Source organism: Mauremys reevesii, linkage group 5 (genome assembly GCF_016161935.1).
Source record: "Mauremys reevesii isolate NIE-2019 linkage group 5, ASM1616193v1, whole genome shotgun sequence".
Lineage (NCBI taxonomy): Eukaryota > Metazoa > Chordata > Testudines > Geoemydidae > Mauremys > Mauremys reevesii.
In genome coordinates, this window is record NC_052627.1 from 134,759,890 (window position 1) to 134,776,850 (window position 16,961).

At 43.4% G+C, this 16,961-nt stretch overlaps 1 protein-coding gene across 2 annotated transcripts in view; it reads left to right on the forward strand.

The window, feature by feature from the left end:
- The window catches only part of EXOC6B (exocyst complex component 6B), a 436,117-nt gene that overhangs the window by 60,846 nt on the left and 358,310 nt on the right, over positions 1-16,961 (forward strand). For both annotated transcript variants that reach the window (XM_039540501.1, XM_039540502.1), the window contains exons 2-3: positions 7,099-7,264; positions 13,742-13,789. In XM_039540501.1, coding sequence (XP_039396435.1) covers positions 7,099-7,264; positions 13,742-13,789 — 214 coding nt within the window. The remainder of the gene's footprint in view (positions 1-7,098; positions 7,265-13,741; positions 13,790-16,961) is intronic.

The window sequence follows — 16,961 nt, forward strand, 5'->3', positions numbered from 1 at the left end:
GAACAGAGGAACTCAATGATTTTGGTGTTTCACATTGTGTACTAAACAGATCTGAGCCTGTCAAACTTTGTTTGACCCCTTCCACGGGCATGTTGCATTAATCTTTTTTTTTTTATATTATGCAGTAATTAATTTTTTTCATCTCATTTTTAACTTTCAGAATAAACAAAATGCTAGTGCTTTTATGTAGCCGAATGAGAAGAAATGTTTCCGAGGCCTTAAAACCACTACAGAAGATTAAGAAGGAAAAAAAAAATAAAAATAAAAATTGAAGTCCGGAACCAGACCCAAGAACTTTTTCCACATATTAATTGAAAACAAAAAGCAAGACACTTCTGTTCATTGTCCCCAGAATGTCCTTGCACTGTTCCAGATTCTTTTTTTTTCATTTTGTCCCCAGAGATTCCTTGGGAGATATTTCCTGCCTCCCTCCACATTCCTCCTCCTGTAATTTGTTCAATTTATTTTTTTTTCTGTAGGAGATCCAATCCTGCAGTCATAAAGCAGGCAAAACTCCCATTAGGAGTAAAGGTTGCAGGGTCAGGCTCCTAATCTGTCGTTATTTGAAACGGATTAGAGTGCTGGTAACCACATTCATTGGACCCACTCTTTTCAGAATGCAGAACAAACCTATAGAAGTTCCTACTCAGGCTGAATACTGGCTTGGAAAGTGTTTCTTGTAGTGTTGCATTAGTATTCTGCTGTGGTTGCATAAGTCGTCTTTGAACTTCCATAGCACTTTCCATCTGGGGATCTCAAAGACTTGCAAATATTAACTAATGAACTCTCAAAGCCCCCCTGTGAGATTGGGAAGCATTATCCCTATTTTACACACAGCTTTTCTATGCCCTTTCCCTCGGTGACTAGCGCGGCCATGCGGGAAGCTTGTGGCAGAGCTTGGAACAGAACCCTCGACTCCTATTTTCCAGGCTTGTCTTGTGCGGTAGCCACAAAACCATTTCCCCTCCTCCCCCCTCTCACCCAGCCTGTGTCTAAATGCATTTTAATGAGTTACTAAGACGTATGGCAAGGAGTGGTCAAAATGAATCCCAAGGGCCGCATGCAGGCCATAGCCATCCAGGTTTTAGAATGAGGATGTGGCTTAGAGACGACAAGGCGCAGTGGATCAAGATGGCGCAGTGCAGTGTAGGTCTGTCGCAAAGATCCCCACCACCATGTTAAAGATACAGGTGGCTTCATAGTGCTCCAATTCATGTCACTTGGATGGGGCCCTGAGGGCCCTGATGATTGACAGTATGGGCCTCTGATGCGTGAAGTTTGGCTGCCTTGCTGTATGGGATAAACTTTGTTAAAAACAAGACTGTCAGACAGAAACTGCTATGCCTCTGGTACATCATTTGCCTTTTATAACTTTCCTGGAAAGCTTTTTCCAGTTGACCTTTTGCAAAACCAAAGCTTGTTTTAATGAACATGGGCATTATGAAACACAGTGACACAATCCAAGGTCATGTTGAGTCTTACATTTTTTGTTTTTAAGTTGCTTTTTTTATGTGCTCAGTAAACAAAAACTCCAATGGGCAGACAAAAGAAGGACACTTTTACAGAACTTCTGTCGGAACATTTCCAAGGGCTTTACAAGGTTTCAGCCTGGATGCAAATGGGATAGAGTCCCAGAGGGGGTTAGAAGTGAGGGCAACAGGAATAATTGGATAAAATAGACGTAGACTAGGTGATGGATGCCTACAGGCATAAGTAGGCAAGTAAGAGAGTAAGTCAGAGTATGTAGGAGTAATGCAAATAGTAGGGGGAGAAAGGTGATCGAACAGCAGAGTGTAGTGTGGCCTGTTAGTGATCCGGGTAACTATAGGCCTGTTAGTTTGACATCTGTAGTATGCAAGGTCTTGGAAAAAATTTTTGAAGGAGAAAGTAGTTAAGGACATTGAGGCCAATGGTAATTGGGACAAAATACAACATGGGTTTACAAAAGATAGATTGTGCCAAACCAACCTGATCTTCTTTGAGAAGGTAACAGATTTTTTAGACAAAGGAAACGCAGTGGAACTAATTTACCTCGATTTCAGTAAGGCATTTGATATGGTTCCACATGGGGAATTATTAGTTAAATTGGAAAAGATGGGGATCGAAATGAAAATTGCAAGGTGGATAAGGAACTGGTTAAAGGGGAGACGACAACGGGTCATACTGAAAGGTGAACTGTCAGGCTGGAAGGAGGTTACTAGTGGAGTTCCTCAGGGATCGGTTTGGGGACCAATCTTCTTTAATCTTTTTATTACTGACCTTGGCACAAAAAGTGGGAATGTGCTAATAAAGTTTGCGGATGACACACAGCTGGGAGGTATTGCCAATACAGAGAAGGACTGGGATATCACACAGGAAGATCTGGATGACCTTGTAAACTGGAGTAATAGTTACAGGATGAAATTTAATAGTAAAAAGTGCAAGGTCATGGATTTAGGGATTAATAACAAGAATTTTGGTTATAAATTGGGGACACATCAGTTGGAAGTAACAGAGGAGGAGAAGGACCTCGGAGTATTGGTTGATCACAGGATGACTATGAGCCACCAATGTGATATGTTCGTTAAAAAAGCTAATGCGGTTTTGGGATGCATCAGGTGAGGTATTTCCAGCAAAGATAAGGAGGTGTTAGTACCGTTATACAAGGCACTGGTGAGATCTCATCTGGAATACTGTGTGCAGTTCTGGACTCCCAGTTTGAATTCATCCTTCTTAAACATGGAACAGTTACAGAGAAGGGCTACTAGGATGATCCGAGGAATGGAAAACCTGTCTTATGAAAGGAGACTGAAAGAGCTTGGCTTGTTTAGCCTAACCAAAAGAAGGCTGAGGGGAGATATGATTGCTTTTTATAAATATATCAGAGGGATTAATATTAGGGAAGGAGAAGAATTATTTAAGCTTAGTACCAATGTGGACACAAGAACAAATGGATATAAACTGGACACTAGGAAGTTTAGACTTGAAATTAGACGAAGGTTTCTAACCATCAGAGGAGTGAAGTTCTGGAACAGCCTTCCAAGGGGAGTAGTGGGGGCAAAAGACATATCTGGCATCAAGATTAAGCTTGATAAGTTTATGGAGGGGATGATATGATGGGATAGCCTAATTTTGGCAATTAATTCATCTTTGATTATTAGCAGATAAATATTCCCAATGGTCTGTGATGGGATGTTAGATGGGGTGGGATCTGAGTTACTACAGATAATTCTTTCCTGGGTATCTGGCTGGTGAGTCTTGCCCACATGCTCAGGGTTTAGCTGATCGCCATATTTGGGGTCGGGAAGGAATTTTCCTCCGGCGCAGATTGGCAGCGGCCCTGGAGGTTTTTTGCCTTCCTCTGCAGCATGGGGCACGGGTCACTTGCTGGAGGATTCTCTGCACCTTGAGGTCTTAAACCACGATTTGAGGACATCAGTAACTCAGACATAGGTTAGGGGTTTGTTATTGAAGTGGATGGGTGAGATTCTGAGGCCTGCATTGTGCAGGAGGTCAGACTAGATGACCATAACGATCCCTTCTGACCTTAAGTCTATGAATCTATGAATCGGATAAAATGGATGTAGACTAGGTGATGGATGCCTACAGGCATAAGTAGGCAAGTAAGAGAGTAAGTCAGAGTATGCAGGAGTAATGCAAATAGTAGGGGGAGAAAGGTGATCGAACAGCAGAGTGTAGTGTGGCCAAAATACCTAATAATCTGCACTGTTGTAGCCGTATTGGTCCCAGGATATTAGAGAGACAGGGTGAATGAAGTAACATCTTTTACCAACTTCTGTTGGTGAGAGAGACAAGATTTCAAGCTCCACAGAGCTCTTCTACAAGTCTCTCTCACCAACAGAAATTGGTCCAGTAAAAGATATTACCTCCCCCATCTTGTCTTTCATAATTTGCAGTAATTTTAAATGGCAAGAATGAGTTAATGGGAGTATTTAATTGAGAAGAACAGCTGAGTGTTGGAACTGGCATTGAGTCAGAATTGGTGATCGCTAGGCAAATATGACAGCAGTGAGTTTAGAGAATATGAAGTTAAGACTTTGGTGTGTTTCTAAAAGGTATGCTCTAGTTATAGGCTTGATGCATTAATTACTGGGTGAGGTTCTATGGCCTGCGTAAGCAAGAGGTCAGACTAGATGATCATAACGGTTCTTTGTTGTTAAAAACTAGAAGCGGCTGCAGATACTCAAGATGATATGATGGTGACAGGTTAGTGACTCATCAATTAAAATGGGGCAGATGTATTGTCAGAATGAAATAAAATGGCCCTCATTGGTTTAAAAGGCTGTCACTGGAAAAAGAAGCTTTCCCCTTTATTCAAGAAGTCTTGATTTTTAAGATCCTAAATAAGATTTGAGCCCCGATCCTGCAGTGAGCCGATATGGGTCCCTTCACCCATTTGTAGTCCTGTTGAAGTCAGTGAGTCACCCCACAGGCACGATAGTCTGCCTACAATGAGTTCATTTGTAGGGCCAGGACTTTGGGCTACAAACGTGTATGGTGTCAGTCTGGTGGGAATTTTGAGATGCTACGGAGAAAGAAACTGCAAGGTTTAGATGTGGTCTGCGTGTTTGGGTCTTGGAGATCCAAGTGTTGTTGAAGAAGATGCCTGTCTTATGGGCCATAGTGGCAAGCAAGCATGGTGGTGGTGTAGACAGTGATCAATAAAGGGGAGAGTTTGGAAGGGAAGACAAGGGATTTGGGTTTAGCTGTGTTAAGTTTAAGTTGATTGATATCTAGGACTCCTAGGATTTGTTGCTTCCTGTCACTGACTCATTCTTTGGCCTTGAATAAGTCACTGGACTGTTTTGCCATCTGTAAAATTAGGGAGATGTGAGGCTTGCCTAATGTTCATATATCATATCGAGACTCTTGGATAATAGGTGTTATATAAATGCAAAACAGTATTTTTCCCTTGGTGGGACTGCATTATGTCAGCTTGGAACTTTTTCAATTAGTGTTTCCATTTTCTTTTAAATTTATAGTGACGTCCACCAAGGAGTTATATAGCTGAATAATACATATGCTATTATATTTGCATTTTTGGATTTTGTAGCGAAGATGCAGGTAATTAGAAAGGATGTGCAGTGTTGATTTAGGATATACGTAAGGAGCATTGCAAATAAATAGACCATCACTAGATGGCAGTCTCCCTCTAAGTTCTTAATAGTCATTTCTTGGCAAAACTCTCTACCTGATTACAGTGCAATAAAAACGACCATAATCAATACTGTGGCAACACCCTAGCTTTCGTGAATGTCAGGTCGCTGTCTCTTCAGATGCTTGTTCCAAAGGCAGAAATTGGATAGCACTGAAGAAGGCTGTGTTGTGAACTTCAAAGAATTGCATGCCTTTTTACTCTGGTTTTTGTCAATGACCATGAAATGTGCGTAGAATTGGGCTTATTTAAAAGCTTTCTTTTGCAATCAATGCAGAATAAGTAAAGACCCTAAATATGCAGGGTTTCTGCCCTATTATGACTCTTCTGAGAATGGGAGACTGAAAGTGCATAACTCAAGTTGTAAGAATACATCAGAAGGATAATTATTCAACATTTTCCCCCTCAGTGCTTAGTCCCATTTTGATTTTTACTGTAGACACAGAGGGATGCTATCTTGGGTTCAGAGAGTGAAATTTTCAAGTGATTTAGGAGCACAAATGCCACTGAAAGCCAGACCTGTTCCTAAATCACTTAGGTACTTTTCTCCCCCAGCATTACTTAAAATGTTCACTAGGAGCCATCTAGTTGACCACCTCCTCTAAAGGGTTACTTGATACATCTGTTGAGTTGTTTTTTTTTGTATTTCTTTAGTTTCTTTTCACCCCCAACCTTTCAAATCACTGGACAGCAGTAGTGAATTAAGGTAGTCGGTCTCTGAAACTACATAACATCACTTTTTAACACACTTGCTGTAAACTTTGGGGTTTGCAGGAGAATCAGTGAGTCAGTCAAGAAGGCTAAATTCAGAATTAGATGTCTTAAAATTGTCACAGTCTTCAGGGTTTTCTTGTGGATTGTAAGCCTGTATTTAAAACCTTTCCGCTCATGCTGGAAAATTAATGTGCTTATGATCAGAAAAAAATACCTTTCATACTTTACATCACTCTTTTATCTTTCTGGAATAACAACTGCTTATTTTGCTGCCAAGACCCAGTTTGCTAGGCTTACAGAGGCAATGTATCTGCCGATGGATGAGTTGTAATCTAGTCTGCCTCATAGAATTGTCGGTGATGATGCTGTTACAGTGTTTTCTGTCTCTGATGTACGGAGCAAAAAGAACATTGTTTGATTTTGTTTGTTTTTAGGTGTCAATCTGAGCTTTCCATGCAGGGAGTAATCAAATCTTATATGGGAGTTCTCTGTTTGAATAAATATGGGAGCCCAAGAAGTCCTGTTGAATGACTTCCGTGTTTGTGAATTTAGTGCATATGGATGTTGTTGGATTGACCCTACTTGAGATTATTTATTTGTCCCCAGCATGGAAGATGAATGCAAACTTCCCCCAGGCCTTCCTGCCTTTGTTCATTACCTCTGACAATGAAGGACCACTTGGGAGGTGAGGTGGGGAGTTTAGTCCCATGTCCCACTTATTCCAGCAGCTCTGCTGACTGTGCTAACAAGGGGGCAATTTGTGTCAGCAGAGACTGTGCTTTTCTCATGTGACTTGTCTTCTGGGAGCTGTCTGAAGCCCACAGAGTCACTTCATAAAGGCCACCAATCACCCGTCCAATAGCAGCCCGTTTTGGTCTCTCCTGGTCTAGCTGAATTTGAACTGCTGACCTAAATAGAGGTGGAAGGTTCTGTGTCCAGTTACCAGTGCTCTGAATAGACACATTTCGGTCTGTGAGCGAAACAGGAATGAAAGCAAACGTTTGTTGAATGGAAAAGAGGAAAACATGAGTGTGAGACAAGAATATTCTCAAACATGAGTTAAAACCAGAAGTAAAGTGCCACTTTACATGCGCCCCCCCCCTCCATCCCGCCACTTGGTCCAGAGGCTATTGGTTATGGTTTAACGACTAGCATTTTGTGAATTTATTCTAAGTAATTATATAAACAGGTGACACACTTCTAACCTCTGTGGAAACTCGCTTTCTTAGGTCTGTCTATGATGGCGAAGAGCACGGTCGTTTCATGGAAAAGCTGGAAGCCCGAATTCGAAACCACGACCGAGAGATTGAAAAAATGTGCAACTTCCATTACCAGGGCTTTGTAGATTCTATCACGGAGCTCCTGAAAGTTAGGGGAGAAGCCCAGAAGCTTAAGGTAAGACAGAAATTTAGCAAAGACATATCTTTGTTATCAAAGGGTAATATTGTGGCACAGTGAGATATTTTCATTACTGACTTAGGGCTTGTCTTCACTGCACTGTTAGCTTGAGGTGTAGCTTGAGTTTTGCTCCTAACATGACTCCCGTCCCCCACAGAAATCTAGCTTGAGTTAAGGGGTGATTTAACCTTGAGCTAGCTGGTCCATCGGGGGGATGGGTTGAAGCTTCAAGCTGGTGTTGCAGTAGCTCATGTTACAGCTGATCCGCTGCTAATTCATTCACGCTGTGTGGTTCGAGTGTTTTGCAGTGTGGTCGCTCTGGGTAGGTCTACATTGCAGTTGGAAGTGTGATTGCAGCACGTGTAGACATACGTGAGCTAGCTTTGATACTAGTAGTGGTGAGTCTGCGACAGCATGGACTTCAGTGCAATCTAGCCCCTTGAGTATATAACCTGGGTCGCATGGGTTATATGTATGCACTGTGCGCTGCTGCGGCTTCATTGCTATTGATACCCTAGCTGGCTAGATTAAAGCTAGCTCGGTTATGCCTTCATGTTTTGCAATCGCTCCCTGCCCCCTCAGTATAGTGTAGCCATACCTTGTAACTCTGCTCTCATTTGAGCTAGGCTGTGAGTTGACGTTTGACAATGATACTAAATTATTTTGGCTAGTGGAAACATGGAGGATTGTGAGTAATGTCAGAAGGACCAAGGCCTTGTCTAAACTAGAAAAGCTTTGCTGGTCATTTACACCACTATAGCTATACTAGCAAACGCTTCTAGTATAGACACACTTTATACCAGCAAAAGACTGCACTTTTGCCAGTATGGCTTATACCAGTTCCCTGAGTGAAATAAGCTTTAAGTGCAGATCAGCAGTGGCAAGCAACCTAGAGATGAGCTCTGAGGGGAAAGGGAGAACCCAGATGATGACAGAGTCTGTTCTAGGTATTGGGGGGAGGTGGAGTGACAGGTGACCTCGGAACTGTCTCTCAGACACAGTATCATAAACAGGGCCGGCTCCAGGCACCCGCTCAGCAAGCAGGTGCTTGGGGCGGCCAAGGGGAAGGGGCGGCACGTCAGGCTCTTCAGCGGCAATTCGGTGGCGGGTCCCTTGGTCTCTCTCAGAGGGAAGGACCTGCCACCGAATTGCCCCCAAAGAAGAAAGTGGCGCGGTGGAGCTGCCGCCAATCACGATCGTGGCTGCTTTTTTTCCGCTTGGGGAGGCAAAAACCCTGGAGCCGGCCCTGATCCTAAAATGTGAGGAATGAACAATTTTGTCAGTTCTAAAAAATGTAACATCAGAACAAACCCTCCCTCTTCTGAGTTTCCGGAATTGGGGAAGCTGCCTCATTTTCTTGTGGTATTTTCTTGAGGGTGGTGTAGGGCATGATTGATGTGGAGGTGTGTATTCTTGAGGCCTAGTTTCATTACAGGCTTCAACAGCAAGGAGTCACCGATAGTTTAACAGAAACCATCCAAGAACAGTGAATTGGCTGGCTCTTTAGTGACAATGACACCCCCCGCCCCCAAAGACACCTTGATTGTCTCCGGAGTGTAACACAGCTAGTCTTTCTCACTTGGAAGGATGGGGCAGCCTGAGGTGGGACCTTTGGGTGGTTGTATGGAAGTCTAAGTGCAGAAGATGTGGCAGGGGAGAATACTAAAAATTTCCCAGAAAAATTCTTTGGAGAGTAAAGAAAAGTTTCATCTTCTAATATGCTGAGGTTTTAAAAGTAACACTACATTTCTTTATCGCAGTGCATGTGTAAGGCATATCCTACCAGGACTTCGGGTTTTACTCTGCAGGATGGTGTGCCTGTATGTTATGCATGCAGGGAAACTCCAGGTCTCGCCCAGAGGCCCATTGACAGGCAACACCGATTGCAGGATTTAGGCCAAAGAACATATGAAAGGAATAGCTTATTCTTATACCATTGTTTCTAGCCAAGAATACAACATTCTTTGAAAAGACTTGTTGTGGTTTCTCAATCTACAAATCACTTCTTTATTGGTGGCACACTGTGAAGTCCATTCATGTACCCTTAGGGATCCCTCGATTTATCATAGCCATCTGATTTATAAAATGCCCCAAGAGAAGAATATGCAGAAATCTGTTTGTGAAAAGTAGTGGAATCCTTCTCATGAGGGTTTCCCTGGAGACCCATCCATGGATCCAGTGGAGAGTGTTCATTATGTTCCAACTATTCATTCTCTACAGTATTTGTGTTTGGTTTTTTCCTCAATAGTTTTAGCCTTACATAGTTCCATAGCATATGCATTAAATCTACATCTTCAGTATTTCACCTACAGCATTTATATATGCTTTTCTTTAAGTTTCTGGAGCCCTGTGTAATCTTATATTTACAATATTGCCTTTCAGGCACTCTAAATAGCAGGACTCAACCCCATCCCCGCGCAAGCCTCTGAAGTGCAAACACCGCTGGGGCGAAACGTGTCACAACACTGTTTACAATACGAAGTGAAGAAGAATGCTGTGTCCATTTTAGGTGTCAGAATTCAAGTTGAAATTTGCATCAGAACATCAGGGGAAGTCCTCTAACTTTTTCAGGCAATACTGTGTGCTTATTAAGGCTGACACAGAGTCAGGAACTCTTTTTTTTGTACAGTATCAGAGGGGTAGCCGTGTTAGTCTGGTTCTGTAGAAGCAGCAAAGAATCCTGTGGCACCTTATAGACTAACAGACGTTTTGCAGCATGAGCTTTCGTGGGTGAATACCCACTTCTTCGGATGCAAGAAGAAGTGAGTATACTTGTGGGAATACCCACTTGCATCCAAAGAAGTGGGTATTCACCCACGAAAGCTCATGCTGCAAAACGTCTGTTAGTCTATAAGGTGCCACAGGATTCTTTGCTGCTTTTTTTGTACAACTCATCCAGAAGATATCTCCCAACAATGCAGCTCTCCACTGGGACACTGGTTCATTATGGTCTCCCTACCTTAGCTGTGTAGGCTCTGCTGTACTAACAGTAGTAGCAACTTACATTTTGCCAGAAAAGTAACCCAGATGTAACTAAATAGTCACAGGAACAGATCTTCAAAAAGGTGTCACTTTTACCTGGACACATTTCTAATCATAGCAACATTTAAACTTCTGCTTACTCTTTGATTATAACTGTGCAGCCTTAAGGTTACACTAAGTCACATTTTTACATTTAATCTCCTAGTTTTACTTTTTTTAACGAACCTTTTGCTTATTTGGCTTGTAAAATATTGTACCATGAATGTCCTCGGTACCATGCACTGTGCTCTCTTCTCCTTCATATTCCTGCTCATAACTCCTTTCAGTTGCCCTTTCATTGCTCTTCTCCTGCCCTCCATCTGATTGTCCCTATGTTATAATTAATTTAAACAAATGCTTGGTACCACATGTTCCATATAGAGAAGAATGAACTAAGTAAGCCCCTCTCATGATCCTTCACTACCATATCCTCATCCTTCCCATGTCCCCACCTGCTGTTTGTTACCCCTTGCTGTGCTTGTCTGTCTTAGATTATAAAATCTCCAAATCTCTTTGTCTGAAAAGCTCTGTGTGTGTGTCTATGGAACTCCTATGTAAATAATCATCTGTTCTTCTGTGTGTGTCTGTGGCGCTAAAAACCTGAAAATGTACAAGGGCGGAACATATTCCTGTTCGTTTTTGCTTTAGCTGGGATTGAGATGTAATTTTAACAGAAGACTTGTATAGACTTGGCATAATTTTTGGAGCAGGTTTAAATTAGCCTACGTGAATTCTTTTTCCTAGTAGGATTTTTTGGGGTATAAGAAAATAAAATAATCTTCAGGGGAGATACCATGCTCCTACTTGAAATATCTCAGTACATCATAAAGGAAATGAGCAGTTTTTGTGTAGGGCAGTCAGCCAGGAGAACTGAACCTCCTGCAGGAGGTGGGGGGAGCGCTGCTATGCGACCACTTGGGTGAAGTTGTCAAAAGTTAAGTCATGAGGCGAATCCTTCTTGTGTGCAATGCAATAAGTTTATGGTAACAAGCACAAGCAGTTAAAGTCTGTCAGTCATGGGGGCTGGACAGTTCAGGCAACTGGTATTGGGGCGGCTGTTTTAAAGCCTTTCACTGCTAGGTCACCAGTTTAAATCTGACTCAAGTTGGAAGTGGCCAAAAATCATTGCCATCTGTTGGCCAGTCAGTGGCCACTGTGGAATGAGTTGCGTCTTGGTCCTCTTTATATCACAGATCCTCCACACAACATCATAACTGTCTTGTTGGCGTTCTTGTGAGAGCTGTACAGGATTGAATGGCTTATGGAGACTGAATGATCCTCCCACCTCTAGAATTAGAGCATTCCAGGTCACGTTTGAGGTACATTATGGGGCAATATAGGGGAAGTTTTCACTGCCATACATGTTGTGGATAAGCAGAGGACCTCATTTCTAGGGTGTCAGTCTGACATGTTTCACTAATACTAATTCATTCAGAAATCTTGGTTGCTGCTCTTTCCTCAGCATGGCTGCAGCAGCAGATCATTGCTATGGCAGCCGTAGCAATTGGTCAAGACACCAGTGTTTGTAGTGAGTAATGGTTTCATATAAGGGAATCATGACAGGGTGAAGAGTTGAGTATAAGCCACGGGTGGGCAAACTAGGCCTGGGGGGCTGCATCCGGCCCACCAAACGTTTTAATCTGGCCCTTGAGCTCCTGCTGGGGAGCGGGGTCTGGCGCTTGCCCTGCTCCAGCTGGGGAGCAGGGTCGGAGGCTTTCCCCACTCTGCGTGGCTCCCAGAAGCAGTGGCATGTCCCCACCTCTGGCTCCAACATGTAGGGGCAGCTAAGGGGCTCTACACGCTGCCCCTACTCCAAGCACTGCCCCCACAGCTCCCATTGGCCAGGAACTGTGGCCAATGGGAGCTGCAGGGGCGGCACCTGCGGACAGGGCAGTGTGCAGAGCCACCTGGCCGCGCCCCCGTGTAGGAGCCAGAGGGGGGACATGCCGCTGCTTCTGAGAGCTGCTTGAGGTAAGCATCACCCAGAGCCTGCACCCCGACCCCCTCCTGCACTCCAACACTCAGTCCCAGCCCAGAGCACCCTCCTGCACCCCCAACCCCTCATCCCCAGCCCCACCCCAGAGCCTGCACCCCCAGCCGGAGCCCTTACCCCCCTCACCCCAACCCTTTGTCCCAGCCCGGAGCCCCCTCCCGCACCCTGAACTCCTCATTTCTGGCCTCACCCCAGAGTCCACAGCCCAGCCCCCAGTTTCATGAGCATTCATGGCCCACCATACAATTTCCACCTGGAGTGAATTGGGTAATACCATATAAAGGGCAGTAAGTGGCTGCAATGAAGATGGAAGCTGGGGAAGCTGTGATAGTGTCTACAGAGAGAGAGAGGGAGGGAGAGGCGCTCTGTGGCAGAGAGGCCTGGGAGAAAACCTGACCAAGCCAGGGAAGGATGTCAAAGGTTCCAGGCAGTAAGTTCTGGGAGGAGGAAGAGAAACCTTTTTTTGTGTGGACTTATGAATGGACTTTGTTTTGGCGTTTGAATTGTATTTGCAGTTTATTTTATATTAATGAGCTCAGTCCCCAACGAAGGGTAATTTTTGACAACCAAAAAACAAAAAAAACCAAAACAGCCTGAAATGAAATTTATTTGAACAATCCAAGAGGGGAAACTGAGGCAGGCTGCCTGTAGTTTGACTCTGTACTAAACGGGCATGCATGTGCGGCAGCCGTCCCTGTTACAATATGTAAACCCCTTAGTTTGGAAGGTCTTTGGGGCAGGAACTATCTTAATTTTTGTGTGTTGTACAGGAGCAAGCACAGTGCCCTTTATAACTATAAACATTATATAACTTAATAACTGTTGATCCAGAGAATTTAGACTTTGCAGGATTGAACATCACTGTTTCAAGAACAGGTACCACATTGACGGGGAAAGGGAGAAGTGGATGAATCCATGTTAACTAGTTTGTACGGTTCATATAAACTGCCATATGAAACAGCATGTGAGCTAACTGATATTCAGTTTATAAGAAGCCATTCACTTGCTGACAAAAAGTGCACTTGACTCAGGGACCAGATTATGCCTCCTTTACTCATATAGAATAGAATTCAAGTAGTGAGTTACAACTTTGCATGAATAACAATGGCAGAATATTGTGCTATGGGGCACAGCTTTTCAAAGGTGGCATCTCGCCGTGTTACCCCTTGCTGTTTTCCACTGGTGTTTAGTAACTGGCAAGAAACTCTTGTATGGCCACCTTCAAATCATCAGTGCTGCTCTTAGGATCTTTCCTTATGTCAGAAAATCCACTGGATGCCTTTTGATGAACAAAAAGCCAAATCAACCACATCTATTTTAGGGGGCGCAGAAGAAAATTGTAAGAAATTGCATGGAAGCTGGTGAAACCCATAGTAAAGGCTCTTGTGCAAGCAACCAAAAAACCCTCTTGATTACATGTAAATTTTAAAATTAATTTGTTTTTTCTTTTCCTCCCACAGCATCAAGTGACAGACACGAATAGAAAACTGCAGAGTGAAGGGAAGGAAGTAAGCCCTGTATTTTTAAAAGCCTCCCTTATATGATCTATTAACTTTGAATATTTTAATGTATTATAATACTGTTAGAATGCACAGACTTCTTGTTTCAGAAGTCCACAGCTGTGTGGGCAATACTATTGATCACTTGTGGGACTACAGTGTTAAATCTGTATAATACTTGTGATACCTGTACCTAATTTTCATTAAATGCAATGGGGATGTGTATGAAGCGACCATCCCTTTCCGTAATTTGTGGATTAAAACTCAATGGAGGGGGAAACCTGGAAAGCATGAAGACTTTGAAGTGATAATGGGCAAACAGTGGGCTCGATCCTCCACCCCTTACTAGTGTCAATAAACACTGAAGGATCAGGCTCCCCGTTTGCAGAGCAATACAGCAGCAGGAAAAGACAATGTGGTCTTCAGCTGCCTATGTGGAGTCATCGAACCATGGAGCAAGTGAAGCTCTGTATGTTTTGGGTGTGGTTTCCCCTTTAACTGCGTTCAGTCTTCTACATCTTAAAACTAAAGGGATATTGACAAATTGAAGGGAAATTGTTGGATAGCAACACAGTTAGTGAGCTAGAGGCACTGATATATGAAGAAAGATCAGTGCCAGTTGTGTGCATACATATAATATATGAGAAGTGTCTAGAAACGCCGATTCCTGCAACTCTTCTTGTCCTCCTGGAAGGACTCTCACCACTTGCTCCTTATTTCAATGGAACCTCTTCCATCTTCCTAGTTCACAAAGAAATTCACTTTATTGTCAGTACTTTGGCTTATGGGCTTCAGAGGTGGAAAAGACCTATTCCATCTTCCTGCCGATGTTGGACAGTTCCCTGTGGTAAATATCAGTGTTTTGAAAAACGGTGACCCCAACAGTGTGCTGCTGGCGAGTGCACTGTTCATACATCCCGAGGACTGGCTCTGAAAGAGATTGAGAGAGCCAAGTAATAACTTTGTGACGGCTGAGAGGACATCAGTGTACAAGAGTCTGAATGGGGTAAATACACCTCTACCCTGATATAATGCTGTCCTTGGGAGCCAAAAAATCTTACCGCGTTATATTGAACTTGCGTAGATCCACCGGAGTGCACAGCCCCCTCCCTCCCCCCCCCCCCGGAGCGCTGCTTTACCACATTATATCCGAATTTGTGTTATATTGGGTCGCGTTATATCGAGGTAGAGGTGTACCAAGGAATGGAGGAGATTATTTAGGCTGATCCAGGGGGCATAGCTATCAGAATAAAGGGCTATGATTAAGAAAAGGAAAAGTCAGACTCAATATCAGGAAAGAAAGAGGCTCTGCCTATGGGAGGAAGACCATGGCCAACAGCTCTGCTCTTCAGGCACAATGGAACTCACTAGAATAAGGGTAAATCTCTTTTATGCGAGAGACAGAGCTTCTCTTGGGTGTCAGCCCAAGACTGTGAAATGAACTCCCTCAGGAGCTAAGTGCAAGGTGCATTTCTTTGCCCTCATCTACTCTAACATAAATGTATAACTGAGTGTGTGTGTGTGTGTGTGTGTGTGTGCGCACGTGCGTGTGTGCGTTTAAAAAAAACAACCAGAAGCAAAACACTCCCCTGCACACACTTCTCTCCTTGGGCACGTTAGTTCCGTTTCTTGATGTACTACTGAAAGGTTTAGATTAGGGGTTTAGAGAAGGTCCCATATGAGGAAAGATTAAAGAGGCTAGGACTCTTCAGTTTGGAAAAGAGAAGACTAAGGGGGGACATGATAGAGGTATATAAAATCATGAGTGATGTTGAGAAAGTGGATAAGGAAAAGTTTTATTTATTTCACATATACAAGAACTAGGGGCAAAAAATGAATAATAGGCAGCAGGGTTTAAAACAAAAAAAAAAAAGGTTCTTCTTCTTTCTTCACACAGTCAACACTCAACTTGTGGAACTCTGAGAAGGTTAGGGTTATAAGGACTATAAAAATGTTTAAAGGGGAAAAGATAAATCTAAGTCATAAAAATTAAGTCCATAAATGGCTATTAGATGGGGTGGAATGTCTCCTGGCCTCTGTAGCCTGATGGATGGGGAGGGAGGAGATGGAGAGCAGGAGAGATCATTTGCCTTCACTGGCTCTCTCACTCCTCCAGCACCTGGCATTGGGGTGCCACTAGACAGAGACTATATGGACCTTGGTCTGACTCTGACCCGATTTTTTCCTTTCTTCTTATGTATCAAGGTGCTAAGATAAACAATGGATGAATGCAGTATAAGAACCTACGTAGAATGGAAAAGAAAAAGACCTATTGGAGTGAGGACTAGTCTCCCAAGGGAAGTGGTGGAGGCAGTGATACTTAGGCCATTTAAAATTTGACAACCACTAGCAAAGTGTGTGGAGAGATAATCTGTCTCTGGCTGAGGGGGATGGAACTGATGCTTCTAACAGAGATGAGAGCTGACAAATCTTAGGGGAAAAACAAACTCAAACCACTTCCATAAAACAAACAAATCAATCAGGAAACCAAAAATCCCCAAGAACCCCAAAAGGAAAACAACCAGAACTCCAAACAAACACCAAAACAAAACCAGAAAACCCCCCACGCTCCTTTCAAACTCCCACTCAGTCTCTTGTTTGTTTAAACCTGTGTTCGCTGGCTCCTGTGCTGCTGCACCTCTGCCACTGGCTGACTGTTTGGCTGCTTTTATACGCCCCCTCATCAGGGAAGCCCCACCCCTTATCAGGGCTCTGCTTCTCTCACAGCACACTGCCCCCTACCAGCCTCTACAAACTGAACAAGGAAAAAAAAACAAAAATGCACAAAACAGAAAAAACACACCATACCCACAAAAAACCTCACTGCCCTTAAGAACCAGGGGCTTGCGTCCTCTCTGCTCCTCTAATAGAAGTCCCACTCAAGTTCCCCTGTTTACAGCTCTGTTTACAGGCTCCTGTGCATCCATAAAGTCTTGCTTTCCTTATGCAAGGTCGGGGACCATACTGTTTTGCATATGTAGAGTGGAGTACAGTTCATAGATTGTGATCCCTCCTGGAAACAATGAGCTGGTCTAACCTACTGCACTACATAGACATAGAACTTTGCTCAGTAACTTCCTGCGGGTTTGAAATTCTTCTGTACTCCATGAGTGAATAATGAGTTCCTTAACTCTCTTAGCAGGCATTGTTGTAGACCTACTGTTGGGAACTTGGTGAGAGA